At 42.2% G+C, this 17,605-nt stretch overlaps 1 protein-coding gene across 1 annotated transcript in view; it reads left to right on the forward strand.

Annotated features, from left to right (window-relative positions):
* Positions 1 to 17,605, forward strand: part of ATF6 (activating transcription factor 6) — a 148,849-nt gene that overhangs the window by 64,422 nt on the left and 66,822 nt on the right. The window contains exons 9-10 of the mRNA XM_058656206.1: positions 13,394 to 13,579; positions 14,440 to 14,531. Coding sequence (XP_058512189.1) covers positions 13,394 to 13,579; positions 14,440 to 14,531 — 278 coding nt within the window. The remainder of the gene's footprint in view (positions 1 to 13,393; positions 13,580 to 14,439; positions 14,532 to 17,605) is intronic.

Raw genomic sequence — 17,605 nt, forward strand, 5'->3', positions numbered from 1 at the left:
TTTATTTTATTTGAAAGTTTTTAAATTTCGTTTTTTGGTATGACTCAATGAAGAGCTTTGTCAGTGAGTTTCTGTTTTATCTATTAATGTTGTAAATTAGAACTGACGCATTTGAAAATCATGTTGAGAGCCAGCCATTATTGTGTGAGTCATTCATAACTTATCAATACTTGATCTGACTTGAGTTTCAATGAAATGTTGGAATGTATTATTACAATTATTATTATTTGGGGTTTATTTACTTGAAGTGTTGAATTATGGTGAGAGGGAGAAACAAGAGGAAGAGAGAGAGCTTATTTTTGCCGATTCGTTTCCCAAGTGACTGCTACAGTTGTGGATGGAGCAGGCCATAGCCAAGAGTTTGGGAATCCATCTGGGTCTCCTACCTAGGTCCAGGGGCCAGGCATCCGGTCCATCTTCTGCTGCTTTCCCAGGCACATTAACAGAATGCTGGATCAGAACTGGAACGCCTGTTACCTGAACCAGCACTCATGTAGGATGTTGGTGTTGTAGGCTGTGGCTTAACTCAACATGCCACAATGTTGGCACTAAGGAATGTATTTTGTACCATAAAACACCCTATTTTAAAATTAAATTATAGCCTTTCAGTACTTTGATGCTCACTTCTTAGCAACATGACAGAATCGGGACTAAATTGTCTTTTGTTCGTAAATGTCACATCATATTATCTCACAGTGTTTATCAATCAATAATGCTATTTTTAAAAGATTTATTTGGGGCCTGGCACGGTAGCATAGTGGTTAAGGTCCTTGTCTTGAAAGCTCCAGGATCCCATATGGGCGTTGGTTCTAATCCTGGCAACTCCACTTCCCATCCAACTTCTTGCTTGTGGCCTGGGAAAGCAGTTGAGGACGGCCCAAAGCCTTGGGACCCTGCACCCACGTAGAAGACCCGGAAAAAAGTTCCTGGCTTCTGATCAGCATAGCACCAGCCGTTGCGGCCACTTGGGGTGTGAATCATCGGATGGAAGATTTTAAAAAGATTTATTTGTTTTTATTGGAAAGGCAGAGTTATATATAGAGAGAAGGAAAGACAGGGAGAGAGATTTTCCATCTGCTGGTTCTCTCCTTAAATGGCAGCAATGGCCAGAGATGAACAGGTCCAGAGCCAGAAGCCAGGATCTTCTTCCATGTCTCCTGCATCAGTGCAGAAACCCAAGGACTTGAGCCTTCCTGCTTTCCCAGGCTGTTAGCAGGAAGCTAGAATGGAAGTGGAGCCACTGGAACTTGAACTGGTGCCCATATGGGATGCTGTTGTCATAGGCATAGCCTTAGCTTGCTTTGCCAAGGTGCCGGCCCTGATTTTTTTTCTTCCAATAATTTGTTTATCTGTTTGAAAGGCCAAGCGATAGACAAGAGACAGAGAGAGACCTTCCATTCACAGACTGCTGTGGAAGCTGTGAAGCAAAGAGTCTAATTCTTCTTTTGAGTCTTCTATGTGGGTGGTGGAGGCCCAAACACTTGGGCCATCTTCTGCTGCCTTCCCAGTTGCATCATCAGGGAACTGAATTGAAAGTAGAGCAACTATTCCCATGTGGGATGCCAGCACTGCGGGCAGCAGTTTAGCTCACTTTGCCACAGTGCTTCTTCTCCTCCATCTGCAGTTATCCTTTCAAAATAAAATAGAAATGTGAACAGATTTGGAGCTTCGATTCCTAAATTGATCAAGGCCTCAAAGAAACTTGTCCATCTGTCAAAATTTCCTCTTACATAAATCTTTCTTATAGTCAAATAAATGTTTGTTTAATAACCAAAACACCACATTTTACAATGTAGTGGCACTTAGGGGAGAATCTTTTGCAGCTGTGGAATTTTTCTGTTTTTCTTTTTTCTTTTTCCAAGGCAGAAAGCTTAGTTGTCTGAAGGCAGCATGATCACAGGCAGGACCTGGCCAACCATTTGCTTGTTTTAACTTGTGTTAAACCACTGGCTATGCTGTAGCAAAGATGTGTCAATTGATTAATGGGCCAGCGTATTGAGTTTATATCTTCAGATTGCTAACTTAGCAGATTAAGCTTCTGGATATGTTATTCCAGCATTCTGTTTTCAGATAGGCACATAATTAAAGTAACCACAGAGTTCAATGAGGTTAGAATACTATACTGTGATTCAAAACTGCCTATTAAGTTTTTAAAAGTGTCAAGGGCCTGGCGCAATGGCCTCGTGGCTAAATTTTTGCCTTGCATGCATTGGGATCCTATATGGGTACAGGTTTGTGTCCTAGCTGTTCCACTTCCCATCCAGCTCTCTGATTGTGGCCTGGGAAAGTAGTAGAGGATGGCCCAAAGCCTTGGGACCCTGCACCCGCACGGAAGACCCAAAGAGGCTCTTGGCTGCTGATTTTGGATTGGTTCAGATCCAACCATTACAGCCATTTGGGAAGTAAAACAGTGAATGCAAGATCTTTCTCTCCGTCTCTCCTCTTTGCCTTTATCTAAGGTTAATTTGCATTTCCAATTTTTAAAAAAAAGTAGTGTGGGGTTGCTGTATAACTACTACTGAGCTTTGAGTCAAGTCAACTGATGTGAGTTCTATCTTGGCCCTTCTACTCTCTAACAGTGAATCCGATGTTTTATTTATGTGCTCACTTATTTTTGAAAGAACCCATGATACAAGGTAAGGGAGAGAGAAAGTTCTTTGACCTGCTAGTTTATTCTTCAGATGCCAACAAATGCTGGGGGTAGGCCAGGCTGGAGCCTTGAGCTGGGAACCAAGGACTCCATCATGGGTAGCAGGAGCCCCAGTGCTTGGATCATCATCTGCTGCCTGTTGGGCACATTGACAGTGAGCTGGATTGAAAGTGGAGGCAGATCTTGATTCTTGGTGCTCTGATAGGGAATACAGGCACCCCAAGCGCTAGCTTAATGTGTTATATCACAACACCTGCCCCAAATGTAAGGCTTATTTTAAATGAAAACTGCAGTGATTTAAATAAGATATTAGTTACATATATTATGAAACATCAAGATAATCGAGATATTATGCTGTTATTCTCACTGCATGTCAAAGATTATGATATATGTGCCACAATCAGTTAACAGAATTCAGGTTGCAATCCTTTTCCTTTAGGAAAATATCTGTGGCGAAACACTACATGGTGAACATGTTTGTTTAGTCTAAAAATTGTATGAGAATACATCCAAAAGTTTGTAAAAAAAGGAATTAACAGATGTTGTTTTGATGCAAAAATATTTCATATCCATACATGATTTTTCCGTAATTTTTTGACAATCCCTTATTATAGCACATGCATTTTGCCTAAAAAGTGTAGAATAATTTAAATATTCTGTGTTCAAATAGTTGAAGATAACTTGTTGATTTAAAACTGGAGCTATGGATTTGGTGATTCATGTGAGTTTCATTTATCTTTAGTGTCTTTCTTGTTAGTATTGAATATTTTCAAAACTGTCATAATGTGTCTTTTTCTATGGGAAGAAATGAATTTTTGACCACAGGTGGTTTTCATATTTTTTTGTATGAGGTGTGTGGATTGACAGCCTGTGAAACTTTAATACCGTACAATATGCAGGTGCTTTTATTGTTTATAGAAATGCCTAATCCTTGTTTGAAACATATTAAATGGTGTGCCATCTGTAAGCCTTCCCAAATTCCATAGATGAATTAGCTTTAAAGTAAGATTGCCTTTTATCTAACTTTTTGTGTAAACTCTTCCATCTGGGAACTTTCTCTTTTATGTGCTTGGTCAGTGTTCTGTGTACTTCAGCACTCTACTCTTAAGTATTAATTATGGACAATGGCATTCTCAGTCACGATGAAGGACACAAAAAATAACAGTGGACTGGGTAAGTGACATTGTCCACAGAGTAGTTTAAAATGGGTGAATAATCTGTCCACCCTGGCTCTGCTGTGTGTGCATGTTTATGTATTTAACATCCCTGAGAAGTTGAGTAGTTAATTGTGCAGAAAATTTTTATAGATGATGGTTATGTAAGGGAACTTCAAAACCTTTGTAGAAAATGGAATTAAAAGACTTTCGGTTTGTGCAAGAAATTTGAAATCCACACATAGTTTTTCTTTTTTTGTATTATTAAAGATTTATTTGAAAGAGTAACAAAGACAAAATGAGAGACAGAGAATCTTCCATTACTGGTTCACTGCTCAAATGGCCCCATTGGCTGGAACTGGGCCAGACTGAAGCCAGGATCCAGGAGCTTCATCTGGGTCCCTCATGTGAGTGACGAGTTTCAAATGCTTGGGCCATTTTCTGCTGCTCTGATTAGGCCATTAGCAAGGAGCTGGATCACAAGTGATACAGCCAGGAAGTGAACCAGTGCCTATATGGGATGTCAGTAATGCAAGTGATAATTTACTTGCTATACAACAATGCAACCCCTAATTTGTATAATTCATATTCTCCATGAATTTTTTTGAAATAATCTTACATAGTTGATTAGGGTACAAAGGGTCAAGGGCTACAGGAAAGTGGTAAGACGATTGTTTCCACACTAATATCATTCCCTCCCCAGTACCTGGGGTAAGGGGAGAAACAAAGGGAGAAGCCCCACCCAGCCTCCCACCCACACAGGTCCCCAATGTGAGGCACGCTCCAATGGTCCTGCTCAAGCAGTTTTGATAGTTGAACAGTTCTGAATTGCTGCCAAACTCGCTGTTCCAGGCACGATGAAATCTAATTATAATCCACTGGCTGACATAGTCCTTTCATGGTTGGGGTTCTTGAGATCAGCAGTTCAGTTGGAGGGATTTCCAAAGAAACTTCGTCTGAGGTGATCCCAGACCTGATTCTTGTGTGTGCTTGCCCGTACAGGGTCCAGCACTCACCCCAATCAGCTTATGTACGCTGGTTGCTGCAATTGCTGGGTCAGTTCTGTTTCCAGCCCTGTCTTCCACATGACCCAATGGGTGTTGCAGTCCAGCCTGATCCTGCCCACTTCATACTTGGGCCTCCAGCAAACCAGTGGGAGCTGCAGCCTAGTTGGGGTGAATCCCTGTAACCCCACCAGGCCTGCCCTCTGCCCTGGTTCCCGTGCTTGCCCCAGTATGTACCACAGACTTGTTCAGTCTGTCCCACATCCCATTCAGCTCTCGTGTCAGTGGGCATTGAAGCCTAGTTCAACCCAAACAACCCTACTATCCAGCACACACACACATACTGGCAGGTGCATTTCTGTCTGGTCACCCCTGCCACTGTCCTGGCTTTTGTGCTCTCCAGTGGGAGCAGTAACCCAGGAGGGAGGTGCCCACTATTTCCCTACTGGGCCACTCCCACTCCCTGATTATGCACTCTCCAGATGGTTCTGGAGTTTAACTGGACAGATTTAGCCCCTAGTGCCAGCCTCTGCCAGCTGATGCTGCGGCAAAGCCCAACCAACCCTCATCCACTCTGATTTATGCTTGCACCAGTTGGGAACAGTCAGCCCAAGCTGACATTTCCCTGATCTAGCTCACATGAAGCCAATAGGAGTTGTAGCCCTGCCTGGTCTGCTCTGCCCCCATCCCAACTCATGCTCTCCAGTGGGAGTGGTTGTCCAGCAGGGGAGCCCACATTCCCCCTGTTGGCTTTGCCCCCTTCCTCCCTGTTTCTCACCTGTGGTGTTTGGGCGCTTCGGCCACATCTGGTATGGCTCACCTCACCTTGGCATTCCGTAATGTGCATTGGTTTGTATTGCGACTGAACCTCTATTCTGGTGCTCGGATTTGCCAGCAGGTGATGTGAACGGGTTCAGCCTGGTCTGCCCCCCACCTATGCCAAGTATATGCTGGTGGGTATCTTTCTGTGGCCTGGTCTGGGTTGCTCCCTATCATTATTTTTGCGCTCACCTGCAGGGACTGTGTCCTGACAGAGGAGTTTCCCAAGCTCCTCCATCAGAACCTCTCCCTGTGCCGGATCTTGTGCATACTGGTGGGTCCATGGGCCAGCCCTCTGTGGTGGCCTTCAGTCCGTTCTGGTTCTTACTGTTGGATGTTTCAGCCCAGCCAAGGCTTGTCCATACCCAGACACTGCTCCCACATGGCTCAGTGGGGGCAGAGACCTAACCTACATCTACCCAGGTTCTCCAGGGCACCAGATGGTGCTGGCGTCTAGCCCGGTTAGGTGTACCCAGCCCCATTTCACACTTGTGCCAAGGGAGCTTGCAGCCATATCCAGACCAGAACACAGTCTCCACTCTGGCCCCTGCATTCACTAGTGGGAACCCCAACCCAGCAAGGGTATACTCTCACAGCTTCCCAACCAAGCCTATTCCCATCTCTAGATTACTTGCAAGCCAGTGGTTGCTCTGACCCAGTTGGCTTAACCTCTCACCTGTCTCAGCCTTTGCCTTTGATGCTGTGGTCTAGTATCCCTACCTCATGCAGTCCAGTCGGTGTAAGAGCCTAGTTTGGCAAGACCTGTGCTCCATCCTGAATTCTGTTCTTCCTTGTGAGTTGAGGTTTGCTTGGCCCTGCCCGATCTACCCCCTTCCAGTTGCAGCTCGGCCCACCCCACATCCTATTTTTAGGATGCATTTTCGGGTGCTGCTGCCTTGACCTGCCCAGACTGTTGTTGGTTCCTTTACCCGTAAGTGATGGCAAGTTCCATGGTCACACCTAGTTCAGCCCATCACCACCCCAGCTCGTGAGCTAACCAGCAGGACTTCTATTTCCAAAGGGTTGGGCCCACACTTCCCTCACAGAATCTACCCCTGGACCTGGTTCTCTCACGTGCTGGTTAGTGTCTTGACCCTGCCAAATGTGACCCGTCCTCTGTTTCACCACTCAGTCAGGTACTGGTACCTAGCCCTGCCAGATAAGCCCCCATCCATAGCTTTCGTGTGGATTGGTGTGTGGCAGTCAGTGATGCTCTATGCTAACAGCCCATCTCAGGATTCCCATTTGAGCTGGTGAATCAGTCTGATCCAAATAGATCTTACGGACTCTCCCTTCCAAACCCTTAGGTCTCAGTCCCCATGCTTGCCAGAAAGTTCTGTGACCCCATTGCTGGGAATCACCCAGAATTCACCCATCACCTGCACTCACACTGACCTTATCCATGGATGTCCCTAGGCAGCAGTTACATATCCTGAAAACCCCAGAGCTCACTGCTGGGTGGCCAGCATGCAGAGCCTCGCGCCCAAAGCCTAGGCCTGAGTCACTGCCTCTCGGCAGTGACTGGCCTGAGTCCCCAGCTTTGGGTCCGACCTGGCTAGGGCACCCCGCACAGCCACCACACTGCAGGGAGCTGCTTTTGCCCCAACCCCACGGTCAAACCTCCATGATCTTTTTTAATGCAACATTCTTGTGAAGTTTTATTTGAAAAACCCATGCAAACTTTTTTTTTTTTTTTGGATGTTTCATGTCGTATTCTTTTCCTTGTTGTTCCAACTGGAGGTTTTTGATAGAATGAGTATTTAGTGCTGAGATATCACATGGTTGGCCTTGGCATAGCCTCTGTGTCTAGGACTTGTAGTATTAGGGTAAAAATTGTCCTATTTTAAAACAGATCAGCATGAAAACAGATTTTTTTTTCTCTTATACAGCCTGCACTATTCAGTGTACAGCAGTTATTTGAAAGACAACTTCATCAATTACAAAATTACTTGGTGGATAGCAGTTTTGTTGTCTGCCCAGGATTCCTTCTCTGTTATTATAGTACAAACCAGTAGTGTGACCACAGGCATGTCAACTGATACATGTGCCAGCCATAATACTGTACTCCACCCCTGATCGATGAGCTTTTTGTCCAGCATGTGAAATAAGGCTCTGGTAGCTTGTATTCACATGGAAATCTTATACTTTCTGTATGCAGATCAAAGTTAGCTTTGTACCACCCTCATTCTATAAAAGGAAAACCTCAAGTCTTATAAATTGCAACATACCTTATCTCCTGAGTTTTCCTTTATTTCCAAGTGTGTATAGTCCCTTTAAAAATCTTGCGTTTGTAATCCCTGTTTCTGCTTTTCTTCTTCCCTTGAATTCCTTCTTACCCAGAGCCAAGAATTTGGACTAAAGTCTAGCCAGACAAACTCCTTGTGTCAGAGAAGCTAGTACATAATATAGTACACACTGTAGCTTTCCAGTGCCTTTACTTTTGTTTGTAGTGGTTCTCCCTCCTCAAGGTCATCTTCAGTTTTATTGACTATTTATGTTTTCATACTTTCCCCATTTACACAATCTTTCCTGGAGTTTGATTAGATTTATATTCAGCTCAAATCTCTGCATATTCTCACTCAGGAGGGACACATTGCTAGGTTGCATGGCCATTACTTGGTCTCTGGGTTACAAATGCTGTGATGACCGTCTAGCTGTAATAGCTCTTTATTTGCCATCAAGACAGTCCTGCAAGTCATCGCCTTTGCCTTCACTGCTACTCATTGGTCAGCTCATTGACCCTGATCATGTTCCCTGAGCTTCTTGCAAGTGTTAGTCATTAGGTGCCAAACTCCAATCTCAGGATAATCCAAGATTTAAGAGAAAATAAGTGGTATAGCTGTTGACAGTTTCACTGAGATTGAGTTGTTTGCTGGACTGCTTTTTTGTTTGCTGCCACTAAAGTAACTTCCAGGTTCCTGAGGTCTCATTTTCTCCCCAATATTGCATGGCTGAGGACTTTTTTTTTAGGCTCTCAGGTAACCTTCTGTTTTTCTCAGAGTACCAGCTAATGTTATATTGAAAAATTGACTTTTGTAATTATGTTAAAGATTTTGCAATTGGGTTAGTCATGGTTCTGTATGTAAGCCCTGCCTATAGTCGCATGTGTGCTCAGAATCCAGAGGAAAAAAAGCTTTATAAATAAAGAAAATGAAATTTGATGTGACCCTAAAGGCAAAGATGAAAGTGATATAACCACCAGCATTAACAGATGTAACCAGGTGCTGGAAGTGGCATGGAATAGATTATTCTCTTGAGACTGGTTAAAGCACAGACCTCCCTATATTCTATTTTGAGCCCAGCAACAGTGATTTTGGATTTTCATCCTCAGATAGTGAAAGAGTACACTTCTGTTTTTAACCCAGTAAGTTTGTGTTCATTTCTGACAGTAAATATAGCAAACCAAATTCTGTTGCTACTTAAATCTTGGATGCGATTGAAGTTACATGAAACAGATGCACAAGCTTTGGGTGGTGGAAATCAGAAGACTGACCAGATCTGGAAATCTTGACAGAAGGGTCTCTAGGGTCAAGGATAGATGGATGAGATAGCTTCCGGATCCAGATTTAAATATTAATACATGGTGACTCCTTAACAACATCAGGAAAATGAGTTACATAGAATTTAGAACCCATTTTTAAGTCTAGATGGAGTGTGTGTGTTTTGCTTTTCCACTGGTTCTGATCACCAGTGCCTCAATGAATTCCTTTCTTCTAAAGATAAAATGATCATTTAACATTATTTATCAATCATGATATTGAATACCCCTTAGTAATGTAGCAATTTTACAAGTCCTTTACACAACATATACAAGCCAGCAATTCAGATGACTGTACTTACGCTGACCAATTTAATATTGTTATTTAGAGAATTTAATGGTTTTGATTTTTCTCCCTCCAAAGAAATTGAACTAATGCTACAGCAATGACCTCTGTAAGTTAGCTTAGAAAATATAATGGAAATTATTTTTCTCAGTGTTTTGGTTATGGTAGGTATCAAGGGCAGTAAACAAAAAGCTATCAGATAAGTCCTAAAATTTAACTGGAGAGGGAAAGCCAGCATTCTTGAAGCAATTGAAACAAATTGTAAGGATGTTCGGAGAAAATTAAAAAATCAGTGTGGGAGAGAATAATTGTAATTTGGAGGGATTTTAGAATTGGGCTAGTGGAGGAGATGGGGATAAAGAAGATGGACATGTATAAAAACTATGGAGTAACCTTAAATTGTAAGATTGGAGGACATGGCTTGAGTTGTTATAGAGTTACAGCAAAAAGCATGGTTAGGTCGAAGGTAGTCACATTATTATGGAAGGCCTTCAAATAATGGTGGGTAACTAGGATGAATGACTAGTATGTTTATGCAATGGAGTGAGTAGATAAAGTTTTTTAGGGGAAAGTTATTTACAAAATGGTAGACAATATGAGATGGATGAGATTTGGTAGACGAGATGGATGAGAGTTAAAATAGAAGTCTGTTACAGTAGTCTTGATGAGTTTGTAAGTGCTAGTATTGGAAAAGTGGCATTGGGGATAGAGAGAAAGGAATAACTGAGACTCATTTTCATTGAAAAAAAATTGATCACAGTATAAAGTCAGTATGTTTAATGTGTGAATGAAGAGTTGAGAGAGCAAAGTAGGTATAAGATGCTGCTAAAAGAAAAATACAAATCATAGTTAATGTTCTCTTCGTTTATATCCTGAGATACTTACTATTAATAGAAAATGGGGAGAGTTTTTTTTTTTAGGATTTATTTATTTTTTATTGGAAAGATTTATAGAGAGAGGGAGAGCAGAGAAAAAGATCTTTCATCTGCTGGTTCACTGCCCAAGTGTTCCCAACAACCAGGGCTGAGTTGATCTGAAGCCAGGAGCCAGGAGCTTCCTGTGGGTTTCCCCCACATCAGTGTAGGGTCCCAAGACTTTGGACCACCTCGACTGCTTTCACAGGCCTCAAATAGGGAGCTGGATGGGAAGTGGAGCATCCAGGACATGAACTGGCATCCATATGGTATCCTGGCACGTGCAGGTGAAAGATCAGCCAATTGAATCATTGCAACGAGCCCAAGATGGGGAGGTTTTCAAAAGTCTAGGTGCAGGAAGATAGCAAGGTATAATGCACACATAGTGATTTTGAAGTAGCAGTGACTACAAGAGGAAATGACTTTGCAAATAATGGGATATATAGTTCTGTTCATAGTTATTCAGTTAATTTGGGGTTAGGGTTGTAGATTAAAAGTATATGTAAATCTGTACTTAACGATACTTTCTAAGGCATTTCTAAATTGAAAGTTTGAAGATTAATGAGCATTTTAAAAAGCTCCAGAAGAAATTATTTAGCATACAGGTTTTAGAAAGTCCTAATTAGTATATGCTTTTAATCTAGTTAGGTTACGTAGCATTTTTTAAACTTATGTTAAAAGGATAAATAGCCTAGGTTTTGAGCAAAAGTTGTTTATAAATGTAGAAATAAGCATTTTTTTGTTAAAAAAATTACATATTTGAAAGGCAGAGGAACCAGAGAGAGCGAGAGAAAGAGAAAAAGATCTTATATCAGCTGATTAATTCCCTAAATGGCTGCAACAGCCAGGCGTGTACCAGACCACAGCCAGGAGTCAGGAACTAGCCATGTCTCCTATACGGGAGGCAAGGGCCCAAGCGCTTGGGCCTGCCTCCCTCTGCCTTGTCAGGTACAATAGCAGAGTGAACTGGATTGGAAGTGGAAAAGTCAGGTGCTTTGACATCAGAGGTCAACACCAGCCCTCAAATCATTAAATGCTCATCTATTTTCATCTGATTCTCTGTTTTTTGTTGTTATTGTTGTTTTTCATTTTACTATTGTTTATTTCAACAAATGCATACAATCAAAATAATCACATTCTTTTAAAGACAAGCAGGAGGCTGTTCTACTGCATTAGAATTTTTTTTCTTATTTTGAATTGTTTATTTATTTGAGAAACAGAAAGAAAGAAAAAATACTCCCATTTGTGAGTTCTCTGCCAGGATGGCAGCCCGGAGTGTTGTCTAGGACTCCTCAGCAGGCAGCAGGAATTTAGTGATTTGAACCATCACTGTTGCCTCCCAGGCTCTGCAGGAGTAGGAAGGCAAAAATGTGATTTATAACAAATTAAGGTTTAATTTCAGAAGTAGTGGCATACTGTAAACTTCAAAAAGTTTATGGAAGATGCACATTGTCTTTTTTTTATAGTATGCTTTCTTTTTTTTAATTTTTTATTTCATTTTTTAATTGATTACATTGCATTATGTGACACAGTTTCATAGGTACTGGGATCCCCCCACCCCTCCCCAAACCTTCCCCCCATAGTGGATTCTTCCACCTTGTTGCATAACCACAGTTCAATGAGATCAGTTGAGATTCTTTCATTGCGGGCACATACCAACAATCAATGTGAGTCAGACTGCTTATGATCTACATCAAAAATTGTAAAAGCTAATATACTTTTAAAACCCTATGCTACTTGTAAATGGGGCTGGAGAGCAGAGAAATCTTCAATCTCCTTAGAATGTGTAAGGAAGACACGAAATATAACCTACCAGGATCATAACTGGTAACTCATAGACAACAGACTGGAATCAGCATTAGACAATAGTAAAACTACAAAGACATAAAGGGGGAATTAAGAGCCGTCCTGACAACCTCTTAACAGGAGGTCATATGCACAGAGCGGGGAGGACCCCAGAGTGGAGCAGGGGGACAGGAGGAGGCTTGTATCCCAACCCTGAAGACTCACGGATTCTCACCAAGGACCATCAGTATGAGCACCAAGGACTACATCCCAACTGCCAAAGAGAACACGGAGAATTGGAGTGCCTTAAGAGGCCGAGAACTCTGAGGTCATCCATTCCCACTTGGATCCATCACATGGGATGAAAGAAATCCAAATCCTTCCTCTCAGGATCCAAGGTCATAGGAACAACAGTCAGGAGCCCTGAGCAGTCTGCAGAAACAGAAGAACAGTAAACTTCCTTCGGGACTAGGGATAGGAGCTTTCTCTGGTCCTCGCTTGGTTCCAACTTTGGATCCCCACCCTCTCTTGCAATGACCATCAGGATCGCTCCAGAAACCCCTCAAAACATACAAACAAACAAACAAAACTCTAGAATAGATAGAGAACAACAAGGAAAGCTTGAAATCAGACAGGAAACAGCGTGGATACACTTATACCTTACTAGGTTGGACACAAAGATTGGTTACTCCTCACTAGGGTATTGAAGATTTCTCTGCACACCCCTCCTAAAACTGCTTTGCACCTCAGTTGTTGACATATGTCTTGTCAGATTTATAAGCCAGTCTAGACTACCCGAAAAAAAAAAGCTAAGTTCAGCAAAAATTATGCTTTAATGCCATATAATGCTAAATATTATAATGTAAATAGACACGAGACAGCTGAATAGTAATATATAGCCATTTTAAGGTGTATAGAACCCAGTCATGTATAAACTAAAATTGAAATGTCAACGAAGGTGTCACAGGATGTGGTAAAGAACGTGCATTTTTTTCCCCAACATGTTGATTACTCAATACTATGTCAGTTAATTCCATAACATTGTAAATTATTGCTGATGTTAGGTTGGGGCTTTTAATTGATGGGGATGATACTCTGCCGGCTCTACCTTCAGACCAGAGATGGTCTCCCCAGCAAGTCGTTGAATTTGTCTGGACAATAAGATGCTGGTCTCTATGCTTGGTATGTGCTCGCAATGAAAGCATCTGATTCTCAAATCAAAATGTTCTGTTACTTTTCTTAGATTGCTGTGCTAAGGAGACAGCAACGCATGATAAAAAATCGAGAGTCAGCTTGTCAGTCTCGCAAGAAGAAAAAAGAATATATGCTGGGACTAGAGGCAAGGCTAAAGGCTGCACTTTCAGAGAACGAGCAACTGAAGAAAGAAAATGGAACTCTGAAGAGGCAGCTGGACGAAGTTGTGTCAGAGGTGAGTACAGGTGGTAGAGCTGGGTTGAAATGGGGAAGGTATTTATTCTTATAAATAATATGAAGAACAAGTACATCTTAAATTTGGGAAACAGTAGTGCTAGAAAAATGATACTCCATTGAGTCCTAAAATCTGCAGTAAGAGTAGAGCATTTGAAAGAGGACCTTTTGAATTCTCTCTCACAGTCTCCATAGAATTGTCTTCTTTTGGGTTCTTCCCCAGCTCATTACTTTAGTATCCTCCTTTCTGAATAAACAGATCATAGTGAGTCTCTGACCAGTGTATTGTTTCTTTGTGCTGTGTTGCCACACTGGTCCCAGGAAGGCTAATCTCAGGCTGTTCAGGGAATCTGCTGCTTTCAGGGTTTCCCACCCCTATGTGAACCTGAACAAATTGGATGCCTGCTGAGTGGGGCTGCTTACACTGTTCTTTCTGTCTTGTCCCTGTGCACATGGGAATACTCATGGGAATACTCTGGAAACTACATACGTGGCTCAAGTTCTTTGGGCAGATACACATACACACTCATACACACAGACACAGAATCACTGAAATCTTTGCTTTTGGGTAAAGAGGCAGCTGCCAGAGTAATTGCAATGTGTTTTGTTTGTTTATTTATTTGTTTATTTTAATTTTTCCTCCCTCTTCCATGTTTGTCCTCTTCTGCTAGGAAAGGGAATGTGGCAGGCTCTGCCTAGGCTTTTCAGATGTGCTATTTCCTCACCTTTGAGTGTATTTTTTTTTTTTCTTAAGCAAAAAATACATTCATATAACTGGTGAAGAGAATTCATTTCTTGAGTGTTATTTTAGTGACATTGATGTGTAGTTTAATTGCACTTTAATATGGTCTTTTCCCTTAGAACCAGAGACTTAAAGTTCCGAGTCCAAAGCGAAGAGCCATCTGTGTGATGGTAGTGTTGGCGTTTGTGATACTGAACTATGGGCCCCTTAGGTAAGTGTGTAGCCATTTGTCATACTGAGCTGTAGACGCATGAGGTAAGTGAATACGTAACTGTTTTAGATACTGGCACCAAAAATTTCTTGTTCTGTTATTCTTAGCTCTCATAATAAGCTACAGAAAAATAAATTTGTTTTGAAGCAAATCAGGATCTTAGATATGCAAAGAATAATTAGGAGCTGTTCCCTTCAAAGACTTTATGATCCTGGTGGGAGGACAGACATGTAAAAGAATAAATGCAGTACAATATGATGAATGTGATAATGACAGTATGAACAAAATACTAAACAAGTATAAATGAGACTGTGCATTACTTGAGGCGAAAATTAATGTCTTTGTTAAGTACTTACAAAAATTTTTAAGGAGATTTATTTAATTATTTGAAAGTCAGAGTTACAGTGAGAAAGAGACAGACACAGAGAAATATCTTCCATCTGCTGCTTCATTCCTCAAATGTATGTAACAGCCAGAACTAGGGTGACCTGAAGCCAGGGTCAGGAACCTCTTCCTAGTCTTCCACGTGGGTTCAGGGGTTCAAGGACTTGACCATCATCTGTTGCTTTTCCCAGCATCTTAGCAGGGAGCTGGATCAGAAATGGAGCTGCCAAGACTCAAACCAGGGCCTACATGGGATGCTGCTGCTGCAGGATGGATGCTTTACCCATGGTCCCACAGTGTTGGCCTCTCAAAATATTTTTTGTTGGATGAGTGATAATGAGAATTAACACAGAGGAATCTCAGTGTGATCCCCATTTGTCGATTGGAAAGGCAGAGGAAACAGCATACTTAAAGGCATTTTTCCTTTTGTTCAGTTTTGAGTAAAATTTACTCCTGATGGTTGTGCTCTTGCTTGGAATAATTATAACCTTTTCCTTCATTGTTTCCTGATCCTACCCCAAGGCTTGACCTAATTTCTTTACCTATTTGTCATACAGTTTATTTTGAAGTCCTCTCACTGTTTTAGTACCCTCTTTTTTTTTTTGCTTAAGATTTATTTATTTTTACTGGAAAGTCAGATATAAAGAGAAGAGGAGAGACAGAGAGGAAGATCTTCCATCGGTTGATTCACTTTCCAAGCAGCCGCAACGGCCGGAGCTATACTGATCTGGAGCCAGGATCCTGGAGCCTCTTTTAGGTTTCCCACGCAGTGCAGGGTACCAAGGCTTTGGACCATACTTGACTGCTTTCCCAGGTCACAAGCAAGGAGCTGGATGGGAAGGGCCATCGGGATTAGAACAGGCACTCATATGGGATCCCGGTGTGTGCAAGGCGAGGACTTTAGCTGCTAGGCCACGCCGCTGAGCCCCCAGTATCCTCCTTTGAGCACACATTGGGTTCAGTCATTTCCTTCAAATTGAGCTGCTGCAGGGCTCCAGTCTTTATGCTTATTACTCTTTGTCAGTGCACGTGTTGGTGGTACTCTAGATCCCTGGCCAATTCTTGGGGTTTTCCTGACCAGCAGTCCCCTACGACCACCAAGGGATGAGGCAACGGTGGTTGTGTTCCCAGCACAAAGCACTGGCGACAGTCTGATCGAGCATGTCCATTTATTGTAAAAGAAGCACAAGAAAGAAAGAAAGGGGCAGAGAGAAGGACGTCTCCCAACAGTGACACTGTAATGGGCTAGAAGGCATGTCTATCTCTGGACCCTCCAGTCATATAGGAGGTTACATACAACACACGTGGCTGGCAGGAATGCCACAGGTCATGTTGACCATGTGTGGCTGTGGGTCAGCTGAAAGTCACACACACCACTTGTGGCTGGCAGGCAACATGGGACCTCACCAGCTTCTGAGAGTTGCTAATCAAGGAAGTCCCAGCACAGCTTGTCCAAGGACAGAGAAGAGAGATGGGTACAGCTCACTGCTCTCATCTGTATGGCCAGTGATTAGGCCAGGTTGAGGTGTTGGTTAGCCGAAACCATTGTCAGGGGATTCTCCTGGGGACATGGTGTGCCACATGCCTATGACCTCCCACACAGGCAAGCAGGGAGGGATTCAGGGGCAATCTCCTACCTCTCCTCCCTCTGTTTTTGGAGTGAATTCTGTCAGCAAGACTTCTGCCAAAAGGACGGCCTTTTGTTCTGCAACCATAATATGTTGGAACAGACATTGGACAAAAATCAACACAAGAACACCACCTGTGATTGCATCACACTGCGGGCAGAATGCCTGTCACAATAATGATATTTGACCTTGATGTAAGTCCAATTTCTGTTGGAGAGCTAGAATGGCAGGTTTACAAGTTGATTGGCCTAATTTGGGTTCCAAGGGCATAGGTGATTAGCATGGTTGTATTATTCACAGTTTTTGTACTCTGGATGGTCTGAGTCAGAGACAGTGTAGATGTGGCAGTGGCAGCCACCATGGCCACGGGGGGAACAGCGTAGTGATGATGAGGTCAAATGCGCGTTGAGTCTGGTGTAGTATGGAAGAGGGAATCTTGTCATATGCTTGCTCCCAGGGTCCCTTCCACTTGTTTTTTGGCTGGACTGGAATCCATAGCGCTGACCATTTGCAAGTTTCCTGCATCCTAAAAACAATCTACTTAATCCTTCCATTTTCTTCCTGTACTTTACCCCAAAGTTCTTAAAATGATCATGCATCCTTGCATTTTCTAAACTTTTCTCAGCAGAACTGGAAGAGCATTAATGATGATTGAAGCTAGATGATGGGTATTATTTTCTATATGCTTAGAAATCTGCGTTTCTTTGCCTGAGTCAATCAACTTCATGCTGGTGTCCTTAAGTCCCTTCTTGCTCTCCTCCTGTTTACTCCCTTGAACAGTCTCTTGTGTTCCACCACCATTGTGTCTAATGATCATTCTTGATGTCTAATCAGTATCACAGGCTTCCCATTATAAACTTAACAATATCTTCCATCATAAACTATCCATCTTTCTACATTTGTTACTGAGATAACATTATCACAGTTCCAACCCTCAACTAAGACATTTTAGGATTGTTTTTAGCTTTGTTTTTTTTTCTTCATGTTCCACATCAAATGCCAGAGTCTACAACGAAAACATACTCTGAAATGGAACATGCTTTTATAACCATAGTTTAATAT

The sequence above is a fragment of the Ochotona princeps genome, chromosome 2 (assembly GCF_030435755.1).
Source record: "Ochotona princeps isolate mOchPri1 chromosome 2, mOchPri1.hap1, whole genome shotgun sequence".
NCBI lineage: Eukaryota > Metazoa > Chordata > Mammalia > Lagomorpha > Ochotonidae > Ochotona > Ochotona princeps.